Raw genomic sequence first — 22,377 nt, 5'->3', positions numbered from 1 at the left:
CATGTGTTGGAGTAGGGCTGTGATGGTGTCTTTGAGTGTGGTGAATCCGAGGCCGAGGGGATTGTTCCTATCTCTCTGCATTTATCGGGTCTCCCCATGTGCAGATAACTCACTTTCGGCACTTCCGTTAGTTCTCCACATGCACATGTCCAAAAATCTTCTGGCACATCGACTCTGTACTTCTTACAACTTCATCTCCAGAACACAACATACTGGCTCGATACTCTGAGGGAAACTAAAATTGAGATGGTAAAATAGGGTCAAGTAAGGCAGGCTGTTCCTGGGCAGAAAGCTTTTCTTTCTTCCACGCATAAGTGATGATGTCCTTGGATTAGGCTTCTCCCCCTGAAGATGAACAGTATCAATCACAAGAGGGGTAGTAGAAGGAATTTCTTCCTCCAATTGATGCTTCTCTTGAAGAGATAACTGATAATAGGGTTTGGTCTCATGAAAAGTGACATCCATGGAAACAAACAGCTTTCGAGTGGGAGGATGATAGCCCCGATACCCCTTTTGGGAGGTGGAGTACCCTAAGAAAATACAACGAATTGCCCGAGGATCCAGCTTGGAACGATAAGGGGAAGAGTTGTGCACAAAACACACACAATCGAATACTTTGGGGAGGAAGATGAGAAGCAAGGAAAGGATCCAGAAGCTAGCTAACCCGGGTTTTGAAATTGAGAACACTAGAAAGAACCCGATAAATAAGAAAGGCAGCAATAAGAACCGCATCTCCCTAATAAAACTTAGGAACATGATTTGTAAACATCAGTGCCCTAGTAACATCAAGGAGGTCGCGATTTTTCTGCTCTGGGATGCCATTATGTTCAGGAGTCCAAACATAGGAAGTTTAAGAAATAATGCCATGAGAATCAAGGTACTGCAGGAAGGATCCATCAATGTATTCATTATCATTGTCACTACGTAAGACCCGGACTTTGGCATTATACACATTAGGAATCATATTATGAAAAGATTGAAAACAAGAAAAAGCCTCGGATTTAGTCCGAAGAAGATAAACCCAGGTCAAGCGAGTACAATTATCAATAAAGGTAATAAACCATTTAAACCCACCCCTAGCAACAATCTTAGAAGGCCCCCATAAGTCAAAATGTATGACATAAAAGGGAATCAAACTTTTATTATCACTGGGAAAGTGAGAAAAACTGGTATGTTTGGCAAACTCATAAACATTACAATGTAAATCATCCAAAGAACAATGTTTAACTAAAAAAGGGAAATAAATGACATAAAACATGATAAGAAGGATGTCTAGGGCGATGATGCCACCGTTGGAGGTGAGTAAGAGCGTCCTGCTCGGGTAAGAGTATTGGCGCAGACCGGCGGATGAAGAGCCTTGATCCAAGTAGAAGAGACCATCCCGTACTTTACCATATCCAATCGTTGCCCCCATCGTTAGATCTTGAAAAACACAGTGAGTAGAATAAAAGTGAACACTACAATTCAGCTCAGTAGTGAGAAAAGAAATGGATAGGTAAATTAGCACATAAATTAGAGACATGAAGGATAGAAGATAAAGAAATGGTAGGAGTACAAGTACTAGTGCTTTTACCAGAATTGGAGGAAAGAGAGCCATTGGCAACCCAAACCTTGTCCTTACAAGAACAGGGAAAATAGGTATGGAAAAAGTCTAAAGTGCTGGTCATGTGGTCCGATGCCCTAGAGTCAAGAAGCCAAGATGGGCTAGACTCAGAGGAAGCGAGAAAAATACCTAACTGAGCTAACTGAGAAGGTGGTATGGTAGAAGATGCAAAACCAAGCTGAGTCATCATACGTTGGAGCTGGGTCACAAGCTGTTCAGCAAACATAGAGGAGGAACCAGTAGAAGCCTCAGTAGTCTCGGTCAAGTGAGCTTGGGAACGAGTGGAACCAGATTTTCCTCCTTTCCCACCCCCTTTAGGACGGCCATAGAGCTTCCACAACAGGTCTCCCGAGTATAACAAGGATGGCCACAATAGTCACATTTTACATGTTCGCGAGTAGCACCAGACTTGTTAACCGTACCAACAATATCCATAGGCAAAGGTGGTTGTGGAGTAGTGACAAGGGCAAACCGAGTGGGAACAATAGAAGGCATCATAACAAAACGGCGACGATCCTCATGCTAAACCATGTTATAAGCCTCAAGGAGAGTAGGGAAATCGCTTCTGCTTATGATTTGAAGCCGAATCGGATCATACTCCGGGTTGAGATCAGTAAGGAAATCATATACCCATTCCATTTCACGTTCTTTAGCAAATGTGGCTGCATCAGTAGGGCTTGGAATGGCAACGGGGTGATAGAAGTCCAGTTGTTGCCATAAAGTAGTATGGGCAGAATAATATGCAGGCACTGACAATTCTTTCTGTGTAGTGTCACGAACCTAGCGATGAAGCTCATAGATCTTAGCATAATTACTGGTCTGACCATAAGTGTATTTAACTGCTTCCCATAATTCTTTTGCGGAATTGAACAAAACAAAGCCCTGACTGATGGCTGGTTCCATAGAATTCAACAAGAAAGACAAAATCAAGGCATCATTTGCTAACCAATTCTCCTTGGTAGAAGCCTTTGTGGCAGAGCAGTGTCACCAGTTATGTACCCCAAGAAATGATCACCACAAATGGTAAGAAGACAAGCGCGTGACTACACAAGATAATTAAGTCCTTTCAACTTGGTGGGTCCTGGATGAAGAGAATAGTGTGGAGTGCCAAGGCGATTCAAAGGGCCACTCCCAGTACCTAGAATTCAACAAGAAAGACAAAATCAAGGCATCATTTGCTAACCAATTCTCCTTGGTAGAAGCCTTTGTGGCAGAGCAGTGTCACCAGTTATGTACCCCAAGAAATGATCACCACAAATGGTAAGAAGACAAGCGCGTGACCACACAAGATAATTAAGTCCTTTCAACTTGGTGGGTCCTGGATGAAGAGAATAGTGTGGAGTGCCAAGGCGATTCAAAGGGCCACTCCCAGTACGAATGGAGGTAACAGATTCGTCCGATATAGTGCCAAGAAAATAAGCACAAGAAGTATCCAAGAAAACAAGTCAGCAATGGTTAGCGTGGTTCGACATGCTTTGGCACATGTTCAATCAACCATGCTGAACCATGAGACCAAAGCCTCAGCGGTGGTGGTGATGGTACAACAATGGCGGCGGCGGTAATGAAGAAATTCCCAACAAGGATTGGACTCTCTAATACCAAGTTGAGTGACAAGAAAAAGAGAATGATTTGGCTTATCGAATAGACAGAGCCCACCGCTTTATTTATAATCAAAGATCATTACAAATTTGGAAATAAATCCTAACATAATCAACATGTGCAGCATGTGCAACATGTGCAAAATGAACCTAGACACTCTAGTGTATCTGGGTATGGGTCACGGGTCATTGGATCATCCGTTAACAAAGATTAGATCTCCCTTTCATACATGTTCTCCGATACCTGCTATTTTGGTGGCTGGTTATTGTATTCAAGGATCTAGCCATCATCTTGTTCTCAAACTTTGAAATATTTTTCTCCAATATAAAGGTACCCTTCGACCTGATTTATTGGCTGATTAGTTAGCCGATTGTTGGTGATTCAAGAATCTCTCATGCAGTCCTCTTCTTGCAAGTCTGGAGTTTTTCAGCTGTATTCTCCCCAACTTGTGATCTGTTTCCTCTATACAACAACAACAACTCAGCCTTATCCCAACTAAATGGGGTCTGCTACATGGATCCATACAAACAAAGAAGATAAAACAGAGGTCCTCACAAAGTGTGAGTAAAGTAAGAAAAATGAAGACTAAAACTGAAGAAATGAGAAAAGTGATAAATGGGAAAATGAAAAATGAGAGTAAGAGGAAAGAGGCAAGCCCAGGAAAACAGGAAAATCTCAGCTACCTGGTGTCTACAACATGGATCCTTGCCCTCCAATAGGCTCTATCTGAGGTCATACTTGGCACAAGACCCAGAATTTGCATGTCATTCTTCACAACCTCACCTACGGTCATTTTGGGCCTGCCCCTAGTTCTTTTAGCTCCCTCAATCAAAATCAGGTCACTCCTCCTTACAGGAGTGTCCTCAGGCCTCCTTTGCACATGACCAAACCACCTCAGACGACATTCTCAGAGCTTGTCGTTGATCGGGGCAACTCCCACATCGGCTCTAATACTTTCGTTCCGCACTTTATCCTTCCTAGTTTTGCCGCATATCCATCTTAACATCCTCATCTCTGCAACACATAGCTTCGCTATATGACACTTCTTAACTGCCCAACATTCTGCCCCATACATCATAGCAGGTCGAACCACACTTTAAAGGAATGTGTCAGTCACACTGTACTCCGGTCGCCCCTCTCCACTTCATCCATCCCACTTTAATTCTTTGTGAAACATCATCATCTATACCACCTCCTTTGTGTATGATAGACCCCAGATATCTGAAATAGTCATTTGGTGGTAACTCTCTCTCTTCAATTTTCACCATGTCATCATCCATCATAGTTTGTCTAAAGTTACACATCATATACTCCGTCTTTGATCTACTAATCTTAAAGCCACTTGCTTCCAAGGTTGATCTCCACAACTCTTACTTAGCGTTAATCCCTGCTTTTGTCTCATCCACCAAAACGATATCATTGGCGAATAGCATACACCACAGTACCTCGTCTTGGATGTTCTTGGTTAATTCATCCATGATAAGCGCAAACAGATAAGGGCTTAGGGCTGATCCTTGATGTAACCCAATCATAATTAGGAATTCCTTGCCCTGGCCTCCCACTGATCTCACACTAGTCACCACATTCTCATACATATCTTTAATTACATTTATATATTTACTCGACACCCCTCTCTTTGCAAGAACATGCCGGATTAGATCTCTAGGGACTCTGTCATAGGCTTTCTCTAAGTCAATAAAGACCATATGGAGGTTCTTCTTGCTAGCTCTACATCTTTCCATGAGCCTCCTCAGTAGGTAGATAGCTTCAGTCGTGAATCTACCTGGCATAAAACCAAATTGATTCTTGGAGATATGAGTCTCTCTTCTCAGACAGGTTTCAATAACCTTCTCCCAAAGTTTCATAGTATGACTCATTAGTTTTATGCTTCTATAGTTATTGCAGCTCTGGACATCACCCTTATTTTTGTAGACTGAAACTACAATACTTCTCCTCCACTATGTTTCTTCTATATAGAATGTGGAGATTAGATTTTGGATTATGAATCTCTGTTTCTAACTTGTTTTTAGCTACTTTTGATTTTCATGACTCTGAATTGTTTGGGGATCTGACCATCAAATCACTAACAATTTTTACACGGTGTATTATCCTTTTAAAATACCCACTCAACCTTGATATTGACCACATCAGGTCTGTTTTGCCCCGTTTTCTGGTTGTTTCTCTTTCCATATAAGCTGCAATTTGTTGGTTTCTCCCTTGTGGTTGGATCTCTTGGTGGCTGAGTTTGTGAAATTGTGTTTTGAATTTTTAATCACTTTTATACAACTGCTGAACTTCTGGAAGTGTGTCAACTGGCTTTTTTTTTTAATGTCAGATCGTTGCTTTGTTGTTGTCTCTTTTTCTGTGGTATTGCTGATACTATATCTTTAAATTTTTTGTTGAGCTTGGTTATCTTGGCTGCTGGATCAGTTATGATGAGTGAATTTAAACCTCCTGAGGACACTGTTAGTGTCCAGATTACTTCTATTAAGCATAATGGAGCTTCTAACTAACTTCTATGGGCTCAAGCCATTGAAGTTTATATAAATGCCAAGAGAAAGCTTAAATATCTTATGTTTGCACCTCCACCCTCTAATTCCTAAGAGTATGATGAATGGATGCGTGAAAACAACACTCTTCTAGTATGATTGTGGAACAATATGGAGCCCTCTGTTGCAGCAAATGTCATGTTCCATACCACTGTTAAGGGTGTTTGGGATGATTTGAAGGAAAGTTTCTCACGTGATATGAACATACCTCACATTCATGATCCCTATGAAAAGATTTTTTATTTTAAAAAGGGAGACAAATCTGTTGATGAATATTATAGTGTCGTTAAGGGTATGTGGGAGGAACTTAACGTTTATTAGCCTCTCATTAGTCACTACTGATTTGGAACTAGGAGGCTCAAACCTGAGACCTCCTAGTAGGGTGGGCTTTTACACACCACTGTCTACCAACTACACTAGGCAGTCGTTCTCAATTGACCCATATTGAATCATGCTTGGTGGAGATTTTCCAGATTAGCTTGAGGATGCTTGCAATATTATAGTAGCGGATCCTGCGGATACCAAGACCTCCTTCAGATTTAGAGAGACAAATAGCTGCCCAACTGATTGGATGGAGGAATTTGGAAGTTTCCTTGCCTTTCCAAAGGAAGGAGCAGAAGAGATTCCATGGCTTTGATGGTGAATTTCGAAAGCCCATAGATACCATACCAGTAGATGTAGGAGGATTGGAGGACTGATCTGATCAGCTCAATCCTACCAGCTAAGGAAAGAAGTTTACCCTTCCAGAGCTGGAGCCTTTTACGGATAAGGTCTAGCATAGGGGTGCAATGGTGGTCAGTCAATCTGGCAGGGATCAGAGGAAGACCAAGGTATTTCACAGGAAGAGAACCTAGGGAAAATCTTGTGAGGCGGAGCAAGGTATCCTTATCCACATCAAATACACCAGAGAGGAAAATATGGGACTTCAGAAGATTAATTTGAAGACTAGAGAGACTCTCGAAGAGCTGGAAGGAGGACATAATGGAAGAGAGAGAGGATGGGGAAGCCTTGGAGAAGATCATGAGACCATCAGCAAAAGCAAGATGAGTAAGGTTAATGGATTTACACTTGGGGATGGGGGAGATGAGGAGCTGGTCAGTTTTTGTCTGAATGCTCATAGAGAGGACCTCAAGAGCCAGGGAGAAGAGAAAGGGAGAAAGGGGGCAACCCTGGCCGATTCCAACTTTGGAAGGAAGAAACCAGCAGGGGAACCATTGACAATGACAGAGAAGAAGGGAGCGGAGATACAATAGTGGATCCAATGGACAAAAGCAGGGGGAAGGACATCTAGGTCAAGACATCACAAATGAAATCTAAACACAGGGAGTCAAATGCCTTATGGATGTAAATTTTCATGAGTGCTACAGAGAATGCGATTTACAATCGAAACCCCGACAATTTCTCGAGCAAAGGAGGATATTATCAGCAATGCCTCTGCGCAAGAAATGAAGGCCGATTGGTTGGGGCTAACAAGGGAAGGAACTACAAGTTGTAGCCTATTAGCCAGGATTTGGGCAATGAATTTATAGAGAAGGTTGCAGAGGGATATAGGTCTAAAATAAGACAAGGAGGATGCTTCCTCCTTTTTTGGGATGAGGCAGAGGAAAGTTTGATTAATTTTAGGGAGTTGGCTGGGGTTGAAGAAGAAGCCACGAATAGCTTTGATTAAGTCATCTTTGATGAAGTCCCAACTCCCAACTGGTTGAGAAGAAACCCATATTGAATCCATCAGGACCAAGGGCGCAATTGGATTTATGGGAGAGAGAACCACTTTGAGGATTTCTTCCTCGGAGGGGATAGATTGAAGAGAATCAAAAAGGGAGGGGGGGCAAATTCATTGATGAGGCCAGTGGGGAGGGGGGAGGAAGGGGGGCAGAAAGAGGGAGGAGAAATAAGAGATGGCTTCCTTCTTAATATCATGAGCAGCCGTTAATGGGGACCATCTCGAGCGAGAAGCATTGGGATGGAATTATAGTTGGAACGGGCTTTCAAGGAAGGGTGGAAGTAAGCCGTATTAGAGTCCCCAAGTTCAAGCCACTTAATGCGGGATTTTTGGCGGAGAAAGCTCTCTTCTTGGGAGGAGAGGGAAGAGAGCTTCTTGGAGAGGCATTTTTCCTCTTGAGCCAACAAGGGGTTGAGCCTTAAATAGCCTCAGTCTTTATATAGGCAGCCTTTTGTAAGAGATACACAGATAATTAATGAATGTAATTTTGAGGCATTCTTGCACTCGGCTATGGGAGTAAAACCCTATGTCAACAGCTGGGATAGCTGTGGGTGAGAGACCCAGGGCTGAGAAACCCCATCCCTACCCCCTTTCTCCTATCTTCTTCTCCCTCCTACTCCTCCCTTCCCTGCTCAATCCCTTGCTGTGCTGCTATTTGAGACTGCAACCAAGTATTATCCCTGTACTTGATATGGACCAGAAGACACTCAAGAGGCTGCTGAAGTGCTGTTGCTTATTAGGGGGGCAGAGACCTTCATTCCCACACCTGCGGCTGCACTTGTTTCTATTCTTCTGCTGCTGCAATCAAGGACTGGATCTCAGCATCTACTCCTCCACTGGCAGTGATATTTGGAGGACTGTATCAGACCTACAAGAGGCCCCTTCGATCCCTGGTTTGGAGTCCTAATCCTCACTGGTTTGGGAGATCTGCCCTAACCTTCTAAATTTTGAATCAAGTTCATATCTCAACAACCAGCCATCACAACAGGCTGCAATTTGGAGCACTAGACCCTCTCATCATACCCTCCACTCGATCCTAATTGGGATCCAATCCCACAGCTGCTTTGCAAGTTATAGTCTTCTTTCTATTTTCAAGCTTACTAATTAATCTGTGACCTGCTCATATTTGTACTACTAGCCATCTACATTGGCCCAGATTTGGATGCTTACCTGTGCAAGGCAATACCTGCACTCGACCTCAAAACCAGCCTCTTTTCTTGGCTGTAATTTGAGTTCCAGTTTGTGCCTTAAATCTGATTTCGGCCCTGGTTTATACCCTGCTGTTGGAGCTTATTGTTAGTAGACTGACTTACTTGTGGGTTATTTGCGACTAGGTTAACCTTAATCTGGTCTTACATCAAGAGTTAGTGGTGATAGAAGTTTGTTCCCTTCTACCGCACCAGCCACAATATATAGCATTCTGATTACATAGGCTTTTAGTAGGAAGCCTACTAAGAAAAGAAGTTTAGTTACAATGAACACAAACAACTAGCTAAGCCTAAGTCCTAATTACAAAAGGAAACAATGAAAGAGATAAAAGATAAGAACTAAGCTAATATAATAAAGATTAAGCTAACTAAGCTATGATATCCCATGGTGCACTGGTCCATGGAAGTCCATGGACCAGCAACCCACACTACACACTTTAACAACCACCACTGCCACCATATGTGACTCAAGCAACAAATCCACAAGCACAACCGAATATTCTGCCTATTTAATGCCTCAATGACACTAGAATCCCACCAGATATGTAACTAACAAAGCCAACGCCTTCAGATCAACCTGCTTTACAATCCATGATTACTCGCAATTCAAATGACTTCTTGTAGAAATTAGTGAATGGCTTGATTGATCAATGAGATCAGTCAAGCTCTCTATTTCTAATAATAATAATAAAAGAGATTACAAAGGGAAACATTGTTCAAGACACTGTTCACGTGAACAGTGTCACAGCCCAAATATAACTCTAATTCTAACTAGTTAAATAGAGCTAGAATAGAACTAAGAAAGGGAAAATAACTAAAATAGAAATAACACCCCATGGGTCGATCTTATATCATGGATCGACTCATGTCACACGTAATACCCAAATACCCATATTCCAACACTCCCCCTCAAGTTGGTGCGTAGATATCAGTCATGCCCAACTTGCACACTAGAGGTTGAAAAACTTTTCCACTTAAGCCTTTGGTGAACACATCAGCCAACTGTTCCCCAGATTGCACATAAGGAACACAAACCGTCCCATTATCCAGATTCTCCTTGATAAAATGACGATCAATTTCAATATGTTTCATCCAATCATACTGCACTGGATTATGGGCAATGCTTATTGCTGATTTACTGTCACAGTAGAGTCGCATAGGCAGAGTAATAGGAATACTAAAATCTTGTAACAAAGTCTTGAGCCACAATAGTTCACAAATACCAAGAGCCATAGCTCTAAATTCAGCCTCTGCACTAGAATGGGCCACCACTGTTTGCTTCTTGCTGCGCCATGTAACACAATTTCCACCCACAAATATACAGTAACTTGTGGTGGATTTTCGATCATGGGAACCAACCCAATCTGAGTCAGTGTAGGCCTCAATCTGTAGATGATCATGATGAGAGAATAATACTCCTTTACCAGGAGCCGACTTCAAGTATCTCAAAATCCTGAATACTGCTTCCAGATGATTAAACCGGGGATCATGGATAAATTGACTGATAAGACTCACAGCATAGGCAATATCAGGCCTAGTGCGAGATAAATAAATTAGTCGCCCAACTAGCCTCTAATATCTCCCTTTGTCCACTGGTTCACCATCAGTGCCTCGGAAACGAGCATTTGCCTCAATGGGAGTATCCACAGGAGAACAGCCTAACATGCCAGTTTCAAAAAGAAGATCTAGAGTATAGTTGCGTTGAGATAAGAACAGCCCTTGAGAAGAATGGGCCACTTCAATCCCTAGAAAATAGCGAAGTATGTCTAAATCCTTAATCTCAAATTCCTTGGCCAAATAATTCTTCAACTTGGAAATTTCAGCAGAGTTATTTCCAGTTACAATTATATCATCGACATATGCTAGGAGGAGAGTAATAATGCTACCCGATGTCTTGATAAATAAAGTGTGATCTGCATTGCTTTGTTTATAACCAAATGTCAACATCGCTGCCTGAAAACGACCAAACCATGCACGTGGTGATTGTTTCAGACCATATAACGCATGCTTAAGTTTACAAACCTTGCCATGAGTTGCAGCAGATGAGAACCCAGGAGGGACATCCATATATACCTCTTCCTCTAATTCACCATGGAGGAAGGCATTTTTAACATCAAGCTGCGGTAGACTCCATCCTAAGTTCACAGCACAAGAGAGAATTACCCTAATAGTGTTCATTTTGGCAACAGGTGCAAAAGTCTCCAAATAATCTATCCCATATGTTTGAGTAAATCCGCGAGCAACCAACCTTGCTTTAAAACGATCAACAGTTCCATCAGCTTTTTGTTTAATTACAAAGACCCACTTGCAGCCAACAATCTTCTTTTGTGGTGGAAGTGTGACAAGATCCCATGTACCACTCTTCTTTAGAGCTAACATTTCTTCGATCATGGCCTCCTTCCACCTAGTATATGCAAATGCCTCCTACCAAGTCTATGGTATGGAAACAGAGGATAAAGAGGAAACAAAAGCATGAAATGATGGGGATAAAGATTCATACGAAACAACCTGTGATATTGGATGTTGCGTACAAGACCTTTTTCCCTTTCTAAGAACAATGGGTAGATCAAGTGATGGATCAGAAGTAATAGGAGAAGTAGCAGCATCTAAAGGATTAGAAATATTACCAGAGGAGGTGTCATTCGATCCTGGGTCAGAGGACAACTCTTGGTCAGTAATGCTGCAGAGTAGGTCTTTGTTGCCCTTTTTCTTTCGATAATACTGCTGTGTGAAATCTTTCACTGGCTGTACTCTTTGCTCCTCAACATCATTATCTAAAGGTACATGATAGTCATCAATAGGTTCATGTAGAGGAGGAATGGGAATCGGCACTTCTTCTAGAGTAGGAATGGACTCCCCCTGAAGAGGTGCCGAAGATGGAAAGAAAGTCACGGCCTCATGAAAAATGACATCCATGGAAACAAAAACACGACGAGATGTAGGATGATAACATTTATATCCCTTTTGGGTGGGAGAATAACCAATGAAAATACAGTGGAGACCGCGGGGATCAAGTTTGCCATGGGCATAGTGGTTTCGAACAAAACAAACACACCCAAAAATTTTGGGAGGAATAATATAAAAAGAAGACCCCTTCAAAAGATCAAGAGGAGATTTATAGTCAAGTACCCGAGAGGGCATCCTATTGATAAGATAAGCAGCTGTTAAAACAACCTCCCCCCAGAAATGAGGAGGAACATGCATTTCAAACATAATAGAGCGAGCTACATCAAGAAGATGTCTATTTTTGCGTTCAGCCACTCCATTTTGGGGTGGAGTGTCAACGCAACTGGTTTGATGAATAATACCCTGAGTAACAAGAAATAATTGAAAGGCTCCATCTAAATATTCACGACCATTGTCACTCCTGAGAGTTTGAATGGTAGATTGAAACTGAGTTTGAACCATGCTATAAAAGACTTTAAAACAGGAAAAAACTTCACTCTTGTGTTGCATTAAGTAAACCCAAGTGGTGAGTGTGTGGCAATCAATAAAGGTGACAAACCACTGAAAGCCAGAAATAGAAGAGGTACGTGAGGGACCCCAGACATCAGAATAAATCATAGAAAAAGGATTAGAACATCTTTTATTTGAACTAGAATAAACAGAACGAGTTTGTTTTGCAAAAACACAAGCCTCACATAATAAAGAGTGAGGATTACAATGCTGAAATAAAATAGGAAAAATCTTAGCTAAGGTTCCTAAAGGTGGATGGCCCAGTCGACGATGCCATCGGTGCAATTTAGATAAATGATGTTCAGCGGAAGTAGCAGTAAGAGCCTGGCCAGACATAGTAACAGCATGAGAGATAAGATCATCGTCAAGCAAGTAGAGACCACCACGCATTTTACCAGTTCCAATCGTTCTTCCTGTCCCCAAGTCCTGAAAGACACAATGTGAAGAATAAAAAATATCTTTGCAATTGAGATCAGATGTCAAACTACTGATGGAAAGCAAATTAGAAGTTAATTTAGGAACTTGTAAAACAGAGGACAAAGATAAAGAAGGAGAACAATGGATGGCTCCCTTCCCTGAGACAGAGGAAAGAGAACCATCGGCTATTTTAATTTTATCTTTACCTGAACAGGGAGAATAACGAAAAAATAAATTGGATTGACGATCGTGTGTCGATGGCTCGAATCGATTATCCAAGGATGAGATAATGCCGAAGCACAATGACCAAGAAAAGAAATACCTGGTTTGGAGAAAACAAGGTTCGATTCAGAAGAGGGAACCACAGTCGAGGAAGAGGCAAGTGCAGATGAAGAGGGGAAGGTAGTCATCATACGACGAAAGGCAACAAGTTCCTCTGCAGAAAGTGTGGTAGTAGGGGCTGTTTCAGTAGCTTCAGAAAGATGGGCATGTGTGCCACCACGACCACGGCCACGGCCTCGACCACGACCACCACTACGACCATCAGAAGAGTCAGATGGCCGACCATGTAACTTCCAACAAAAATCAACAGTATGTCGTTCCTTTCCACAATGAGTACATTTAAGAGGTTCCTTCACAGACGAGGAACGTGTACTAGTACTAGAAGAGCCACCTCTAGAAGAAATTAAAGCAGATCTCTCTGGCTGTGTAGTTGGTAACATGGTGGAACGATGAGTATCTTCCAATTGTATCATAGAGTAAGCTTGCTCCAAAGTGGGAAAAGGTGAACGACTCAGAACTTGAGACCGAAGCTGATCATATTCCACATTAAGGCCGATTAAGAAAGTGTATACTCTGAATTTATCCTCCTAAGCTGAAATTTGGTAATATCGGAAGGACAATCAGAAAAGTTATCATAATAGTCAAGCTCTTGCCACGAGCTACGGAGTTCACGATGTATTCAGATAAAGTAAGTTCACCCTGTTTGGTTGCATGGAGTTTTCGTTGAATATCATAAACTTGTGCATCATACCCTACCTGGGAATAGGTACCGTTAGCAGCTTTCCAAATTTTTGCGGTTGAATCAAGTAGTGTATAGCCACGGGCAATGGATGGAGTCATTGCACTGAGAAGAAAAGCCATAACAAGAGAATTGCTGGAACTCTACTTGTCTTGTAATGTACCAGCTTCACTTGGTTTGACAGTGGTACCATATGTATATCCCTTATAGCCCCTTGAATCAATGGAAAGAAACATTTGTGTAGACCAAAGTAAATAATTAGTGCCATCGAGCTTTATCGGGCTGACTGGAAAAGGGGGAGTGTTGGAATATGGGTATTTGGTTAGTTGATCTAGGAGAGATCAATTGTGGAGGGAGACGATGGAGGAAAGCAGAATTAATTTCTCAGATATCCAGTTTAGGCTCTGATACCATGTAGAAATTAGTGAATGGCTTGATTGATCAATGAGATCAGTTAAGCTCTCTATTTATAATAATAATAATAAAAGAGATTACAAAGGGAAACACTGTTCACGACACTGTTCACATGAACAGTGTCACAACCCAAATATAACTCTAATTCTAACTAGTTAAATAGAGCTAGAATAGAACTAGGAAAGGGAAAATCACTAAAATAGAAATAACACCCCATGGGTCGATCTTATATCATGGATCGACCCATGTCACACGTAATACCCATATTCCAACACTTCTCCATAAGCAGAAACTGCATCTCTCATGCTTTGGTTAGTTGTATAGTATAAAGAGGTAATCCCCCATTAAAGCTCCTGGAAGATGAAAGTTATTAGGATAAACAATGATACTCATAACTTCAACATCTTGGCTCATTATTGGTGCAGCCTGCATCCAGAGCTGAGAGACTGAGTCTTGCCACTAAGTTGCTCTGAAATAAGCCTCTTCGTATGGACAGCGTCAAGGTGAGAGCATGAGGTTTTGATCCATGTACACCACTTTTCTGTGAATTTATGTTTGAGAAAGAGAGAGATGGGGAGTGGGGAAGACTGAGGGTGAGTTTGGTAGTGAGGGGACGGAAAGATGGGAAAAGATTAAACAAAAATTATAAGGTAACAAACTTCCCTAAAATTTTCGCAATATTGCAAATGAGGAATGGGAAGAAAATATTCCTCTATAGTCTAAATTATTTTAGGTTGCACATGCTTTCTTTTTCTTTTCTTTTTTGTTAAGTAATTGTTTTGCATTTTTTAGGGAAAAAATCCGATGGTAATTATTAGCAACTCAAAATCTCAGTAGGAGTCCTTAAGGGGTTTTTAAGTTTGAAAAGTCATCCAGTCATAGTCCATATTCACATAAGTAATTAAAACTTAAAGTTCTATTTATGCTGTAGTTTTGTGTATGAGTAAGAGAATGATTGTCTTCATAGTGTTCGATGAGTCAGAACCCAATATTGTTCATGGTTAGTAGTCCATTATTTCTTTCTGTCTTCTTAAAACTTTGAGGATTTAGGCTAGCTTTCATAATTCCTAATCAGGCACACTACCTGTAAGAATTGTCCTGCATTAGTAGGACTAACAAGGAGAAAGGTGAGTGTGTTACTTGAAGTACAAAATCCCATCAAGAATCCATAGTTGGAACTGTAAGAGTTGTTAGAACTCATGTGATAAGGGTAGTTTGGGAACTAGTCTTATATCTAGTGTCCCCATTATGTATTTTCTATTTCTTACCTTTCTTATCTTTTACCTCCCTAGGGAAGTGTATGTAATATTCTCAAAGTCTATTAATGAAGTAATATGGGTGTGGAGAGTTCACTCTCACACACAACACATTCCACCGAAATACACTCTTCTCTTCCCTCTTGTCTTCTTCTTCTTCTTCTTCCTTCTCCATCACCTCCTTCCTTTCTTACTTGCTTCCCTAACCTAAAATCCAACTTGGTATCAGAGCTTTAGGTTTGAGAGTCGTATTCAGCCTCTTTCTCCTATTCTTTTTCTTCTCTTTGAATCCTAGGGCTCAAAGGGTTTCAAGGAGAAGACACCAATGTAAAAATCTGTTATAAGAGCATGAAATAGGTTCGAAATAACCTACTCAGGTGTTTGAAGATGTTATTTGAGCTTTGTTAAAGCTCTCCAGAAGTTTTGCCTACCAAGGTTTTTTTTTTTTTATCCCGAATATTACCTGGGACCCGAGCTGGCCCCTACCATTTTATTAATAATCAAACTAAATCAAAAGAATACAAGGGGGGGCATACCCGCCTTACCCCAACCCGAGGATACAAAAGCACACTTACTCACCACCACCAAAGGCCCTGAGGACCGAACCAAACCACCCAAACAAAAAAGAGAATCATCTCCGAATAACTGGACAGCCAGCCACGTCTTCCCACGTGATTTTTTTTAGAACCGGAGGAAGTTCAACCCAATCGTGAAACACTGTGTTGGATGACGAGTCACAAGCGTAATTTGCCAACCAATCAGCAGCTCTGTTACCCTCTCTAAAGGTGAACGAAATCAAGGACGGAGAAATTGAATCAGGCAAAGAATTTTGTGGAACCAGTAACACCCCCTCCAAACCTTGCACTTCTTCTTAGTGATGCAGGGTACTGCCATTGCAGAATCAGAATTTACATGGAATTCTAAGAGACCCATCTCGGCGCAAATCTGAAGCCCGTCCCGAATTGCTCTAAATTCAGCCATTGAGTTAGTACACTCTCCATAGAAATTTGCAAATGCAGCCAACACCTGACCTCTTCCATCCCTAACAATACCCCCTCCTCCACCTATCCCAGGATTACCTTTACATGCACCGTCCACATTGAACTTTATGGCATTGAAAGAAGGGCACCAATAGATAGCCCGCGGAGGATTGGAATGACTCTGGGAATGGGGAATTTTAAAATTTGGAGGATCAGATTCTCTTTAAAAGGAGTCTTTTTGAAGAGGCCAATTTCGGGGATTTCTCTCACCCAACCCTCAATCGCTTCTACAATTGAACTGGCAGGGCGGGGTTTTTCCCCATGTCTCCTGCCATTTCTCTCCTTCCACAACTCCCAAACGATGAGAGAAGGAATCAGCCCCATAATCCTCCCACATAGACCTTTTCCCTTGGCGTGTTCTTGCCAGAACAACATTTTACTTCTAATACCTAGAGCCATGACAATCTCAACATCAAATATTATAGAGAAGCATTTCCATACCTTGGTAGCTGTCACGCCCTCAATCAAGCAATGGTAAGATGATTCACAAGCTGGAATTGCACAGCAGGAGCATTTGGATGCTAAGGGAATACCCAATCTTTTCAGAGACTCACTCATCTGTTGGGATATCTCCGCACATGATTTGCCAGGAAAAGGAACCAATCTTAGGGGGGAGAGATTTGTTCCAAAGCCATTTTGCAAAAGGTTTTACCTGATCGGCAGCCCTGATTTCATTCCAAGCTGATTTAGTAAAAAAAGATCCATCACTTTGCGGAGCCCAAATCAATCTATCTTCTTTATTTGTGATGCAATAGTTGGCATTCAGAATGCTATCCCTAATTGCCTGGGAATCAATTTGCCTCAAAACTTCACCATCCCAAGACCTGTCAGAGTGCAGGACTTCTTTAACTCGAATTTCCAAGTCCAGATTTAATGCTCCATCAACGTAATCCATTAACGGACCCCAACCGGACCAATTGTCTAAACAAAAATTGACGTCTCCCGATCCAATGAGCCAACGTGAATTTGCAAGAAGAAAATCTTTGTACTGTAGAGCTGCTCTCCAAGATGTCGTTCCAATTTTCTTGATCCCCGCCAAGCCAATATGCTGATTTTTTAAAAACTTCGCCTTAAAGAAGGAACACCACATAGAATTATCCGTCATTATGAACCATAAGCCTTTAATTCTCAAGGCTTTACTAATGTCTTCTAACCGGCGAATGCCAAGACCCCCCTCTGCCACCGGTTGAGTGATTTTTTGCCATCCTACCCAATGATGACGCTTGCTCCATTCAAAGTGACCCCATAGAAAATCAGCGCAGATGCCATTAAACTTAGAAATTACAGATTTGGGGGGATTTAGGGTGGAGATAATATGAAATGGCATAGAAGCCAAAACATGCTTTACTAGAGTAACTCTTCCCCCTGCAGATAACAACTTGCCTTTCCACCTTGAAACTTTCTTACACATTTTGGCCAAGAACTCATCAAAAAAATTAACTCGAAGACGCCCTGAATACATTGGAGCACCCAGGTAGGTGAATGGGAGATCTTTCCTGGAAAACCTTGTCACCATCTCAATCATTCTGCATCTAATGCCATCGGTTTTCTTCCCCACGATGAAACAGCTTTTTTGCCTATTTACAAGCTGCCTTGACGACCCCTCATACCTGCCAATAAAGCCAATGATTTGTTTGAGAGAGTTTTTAAAACCCTTAACGAATATGATTGTGTCATCCGCAAAGAGACTATGTGAAATTCCTGGACACCCCCTTGGCAATTGGTAATACCTCGCTCTTCCTTCCAAGAATAAGGATCGAAGGCCCCTGCTTAATACCTTTTCCGCAAGAATGAAAAGAAGAGAGAGGGGATCACCCTGTCTCACCCCCCTCGAGGATTTGAAGAATCCCCTAGGACCTCTATTCATAATTAAAGAAAACCAGCAATTTTCTAAAGTTTTCTTAATCAGATTGATCCAGGATTTGGAAAAACCGAATTTTTCTAAAACTTTGTACAAAAATTCCCATTCCAGCCTATCGTAAGCCTTGGCCATGTCCAATTTAAGAACAACATTCCCCCCCCCTCGAGTTTTCCTGTTAATGTCATGGACTACCTCCTGCACTAAGGCAATATTATCATGTATGCAACGGCCTTGGACCAAACCCCCTGCTCTTCAGAAATTATGGAAGGAAGAATAGAAGTCAATCTAGAGGAAATGACTTTGGCAATAATTTTGTAAGAAAAATTGCAAAGACTAATCGGGCAGAAATCAGACATTACCTCCGGGCAATCCGGAATGAGAACCAGATGAGTTGAAGTATAACTTCTGGGCAAGAAACCACCAGCAAAAAAATCCTTAACCGCTTCCCACACATCATTACCCACAATCTCCCAACAAGCAATAAAGAAATAGCCAAAAAAGGCATCTGGCCCCGGAGCACTGTCTGCGGATAGATCAAACACCGCTCTCCTCACTTCTTCTAACAATGGAGGAGAAAGAAGATTTTCATTATCTTCCTCGGTGACCAATCGGGGAATAAATTGCAATAAATCATCGTCCCTCTGAGAACCCTGAGAAGTAAAAGCGTCAGCAAAAAATCTGATGGCTTCATTTTCAACTGCATCTTCACCCGCAACCCAATTTCCATTCCCATTTTTAATTTTTTCTACTCCTTTTTTTTGTCTGCGAATATTTACCAGAGTGGAAAAATTTTGTATTCCTGACACCTTCTTTCAACCACCTCACCCTTGATTTTTGGCGCCAAAATATTTCTTCCTGGAGTAACACTTCTTGTAAAGCTCTTCTAGCACCCTCTAAATTTTTCCTGTTATCTGCACTTGGGCTAGCATCCATTTCTATTTCCATTCTACACACCCTGTCCTCCGCATTACGAACGTTTTGGTGGATGTTCCCAAAAACAGATTTATTCCACAATCGTAGATGAATATGCAACGCCTTCAATTTAGAGTAAAGAACATAAAGAGGGGAGCCCAACACTGGAATAGACCAAGAGTGTTCTACACCTTCCATAAAATTAGGAAGAGAAATCCACATCTGCTGAAATTTAAAAGACAAAAACCTGGTAGATCCTTGTAGAGAGCCATCCAACTGAATAGGCGAATGGTCAGAGCAAGTTCTATAGTGATGAATCACCCGGCTCACCGCGAATAAATTTGCCCAGCGATCTTTAAATAGAAATCGGTCCAAGCGAGCCAAGATTCTACTGTTCCCAACTTGGTTGTTAGACCAGGTAAAAGCACTTCCTTCGTATTTATAAAGTCACCATAGTCCTCCAACGACGTGGAGCAAACAAATTTCCCCCCTAATTTTTCCGTGGGTTCAAGAATTGCATTGAAGTCACCCCCTATCGCCCAAGGGCAATTAATAGCTGCAGCATCCTCCAGTAAGCTCGCCCAAAGTAATTTTCTTTCACCTGTTGTACACAAAGCAAGAACAAATGTGATTATTATCTTTGTAGAGTCGTGGATAGTGCACTCCAAAGAAACATATTGCATGTGGCTTCGAAATAACGAAACTTGCAAATCACCCTTCCAGAAGACCCAAATTGTGTCTCCTTGATCTGCTCCGTTAGAGCAAACAGCATCCATACCAAGTCTTTTCATGATTCTAGAAGAATTAGCAAATGGGATTTTTGGTTCTGCAATCGCAACCATACCAATCATTGAAGAAGCAATAATAGCTTTCAGACACCTTAAAGAAGGCTTATTTTCCATGCCCTTAATATTCCAGAATAAACAATTTATGAAGGTTTCATATAGAGGGAAATTACGGATCTCTTGGACCTAGTAACCCGAGGTTGTACCACTTCCAACTGTTTGAAAGCTGCGTTTGATCCACTTGAATTCGCTTCTGGAGTAGAGGGATGGTTCTCTGCCGCCACCACCCGTGCCATAAAAACATTGTAATTTCTGTGAATCTCTGCATAGGATTGCCGAAGAGACTTCAAGGAAGCTTTCCAATCTAAATTTTGTCCCCCTCTATTAACATAATAGTCATCTTTAGTAAACAGAGGTTTGGAAATCACCTGCACACTTCCATCCTCCCCTGGGAAAAGGCCTTCACCACTAACCTCACATTCTCCTTCAACATCAAAATTCAGTGCTCTTTCCGATTCAGCTTCGTCCTCCACCGATTTTGTTTCTACGGATTCACAGCCCACTCCAACAGCCCCTCAGTTTTTCGGATTCAGTGCTCTTTCCTTTCGCATAAACCTTCTCCCAATCTCGGGCTTCATGGAGAAGATTAGCCATGTCATGCCAAGGGAGCCTTGCTCTGGGGCTTTAGTAGCACCTATCACGTACCCAAGTTTCCCTTTGCTCCTAAGGGAAAGCTTCACAGAGTGTGACCAGTCCAAGTAATTAGTACTATCAAGCTTCACGATGGAAATTTGAGGATGTGAAGTCTCATACACAAACTGAGGGGCTGTTGGAGTGGGCTGTGAGTCAGCTGAACCAAGTCCAAAGGGATAGGTTTAAGCCAAAGGGGGAGTGTTAGAGTTGTTAGAACTCATGTGATAAGGGTAGTTTGGGAACTAGTCTTATATCTAGTGTCCCCATTATGTATTTTCTACTTCTTACCTTTCTTATCTTTTACCTCCCTAGGGAGGTGTATGTAACATTCTCAAAGTCTATTAATGAAGTGATATGGGTGTGGAGAGTTCACTCTCCCACACAACACATTCCACCGAAATACACTCTTCTCTTCCCTCTTGTCTTCTTCTTCTTCTTCTTCTTCCTTCTCCATCATCTCCTTCCTTTCTTACTTGCTTCCCTAACCTAAAATCCAACTGGAACTCAGCTGCAACTGCTAGGTGCTAGCTGTTTTTTGTCCCTAATCTAGCTTCTGGTGAAAAAGCAAAATCCAGTTAGCAATCTTTTGAAAATGTAAAAGGTATTGTACCTTACAGACTATTGAAGAGTGTCACTTTATGTGCCCTATAAGAACCACAAGATTCAATCAATTTTCGACTTAATGATTCAACTCCAAAATTTAAATATAAATCATATAGTTCAGACCATAAAAGGTACCTACAGGAGGATTCCAATCCCTCGATGTAATATCAAGTTTAAACAAAGGACTCATACACTAAATCATACACTTGTTAATAACACTGTTGTTGGCACTTACAATCTCAGGGAACAGAAAGAAAGATGAAGTACGTGCAGCTATCTCAGTATTCCCTATTGTACTCAATGGGTATAAAGATAAAAGGGTTTTAATTTTGAACCAAACCAAAAACAAAAACAGGACCCGGCTATTCATCCAAAAAAAAAAAAAAACAGGACCCAGTGGATAAAGCTAGACCGAACCAAACCGTTATTAGGTAGTTCGATTTCAGTTTGGGCTAGTATAGCAAAATTTTTAATCATTTCAGTTTGATTTTGAACTAATAACAAGTCGATTAACCGATAAGAAACTGATAGCCGAAACCAATAGCAAACCATGTGACCAAAATTCGGTTCCAGAACCGATCAATGATCAGTTCAGCTTCAGTTTGGGTTAATTACACTGGAACCAACTAGGAACCGAACCGACTTACAACCTTATAAAGAATATAGGTGACATTTATAGGAGTTAGCACTAAAAAAATGTATGAGACATAAATTTTCCACTTACACATATAACACTAAATAATGTAGCAAAAGATTCCTTAAATCTCATATACTATAGGTCAGAAACAATTTTTAAGACATCAAGGAAACAGTTTCATTTTACTTTAAAATAGAAAGCATGGCTGATTTCATTTCTTTTATAGAAGGCAAAACAATTAACACATCCATGATTGTGGATACAATCACCAGGCGCAGTTCCCCTGGGAAGCTTCTGTAAAGCTTCAATCATATCTCCATCAACAACTTTGATGTGTCGTAGCACCACCACATGTTCATAGCCACCCACTTCCTTTGTCAGCTCATTATCAGTATCTAAGGATTCCAAGATGAAAGGATTCAGACAATGGTAACATAATGCCAAAACACAATCAACAAGGACATCAAAATTTTATTTTGTGACGGAAAATAAATGGAAGGAATTGAAATTATAATTTGGTAGTATGTCTTCCAACTATGTTGAGAAAAACAGTCAATCCACAGTTCTTCAATTTTATTTTTTTTAGGTTGCACAGAATGA

General features: G+C 41.3%; 1 protein-coding gene across 2 annotated transcripts in view; it reads right to left on the bottom strand.

Moving 5' to 3' along the window:
• Positions 1-22,377, bottom strand: part of LOC122652394 (ATP-dependent DNA helicase 2 subunit KU80) — a 53,777-nt gene that overhangs the window by 28,749 nt on the left and 2,651 nt on the right. For both annotated transcript variants that reach the window (XM_043846116.1, XM_043846117.1), the window contains exon 4: positions 22,041-22,172. In XM_043846116.1, the coding sequence (XP_043702051.1) occupies positions 22,041-22,172 (132 nt within the window). The remainder of the gene's footprint in view (positions 1-22,040; positions 22,173-22,377) is intronic.

Source organism: Telopea speciosissima, chromosome 2 (genome assembly GCF_018873765.1).
Source record: "Telopea speciosissima isolate NSW1024214 ecotype Mountain lineage chromosome 2, Tspe_v1, whole genome shotgun sequence".
NCBI lineage: Eukaryota > Viridiplantae > Streptophyta > Magnoliopsida > Proteales > Proteaceae > Telopea > Telopea speciosissima.
This window is presented reverse-complemented; position numbering and strand designations above follow the sequence as displayed.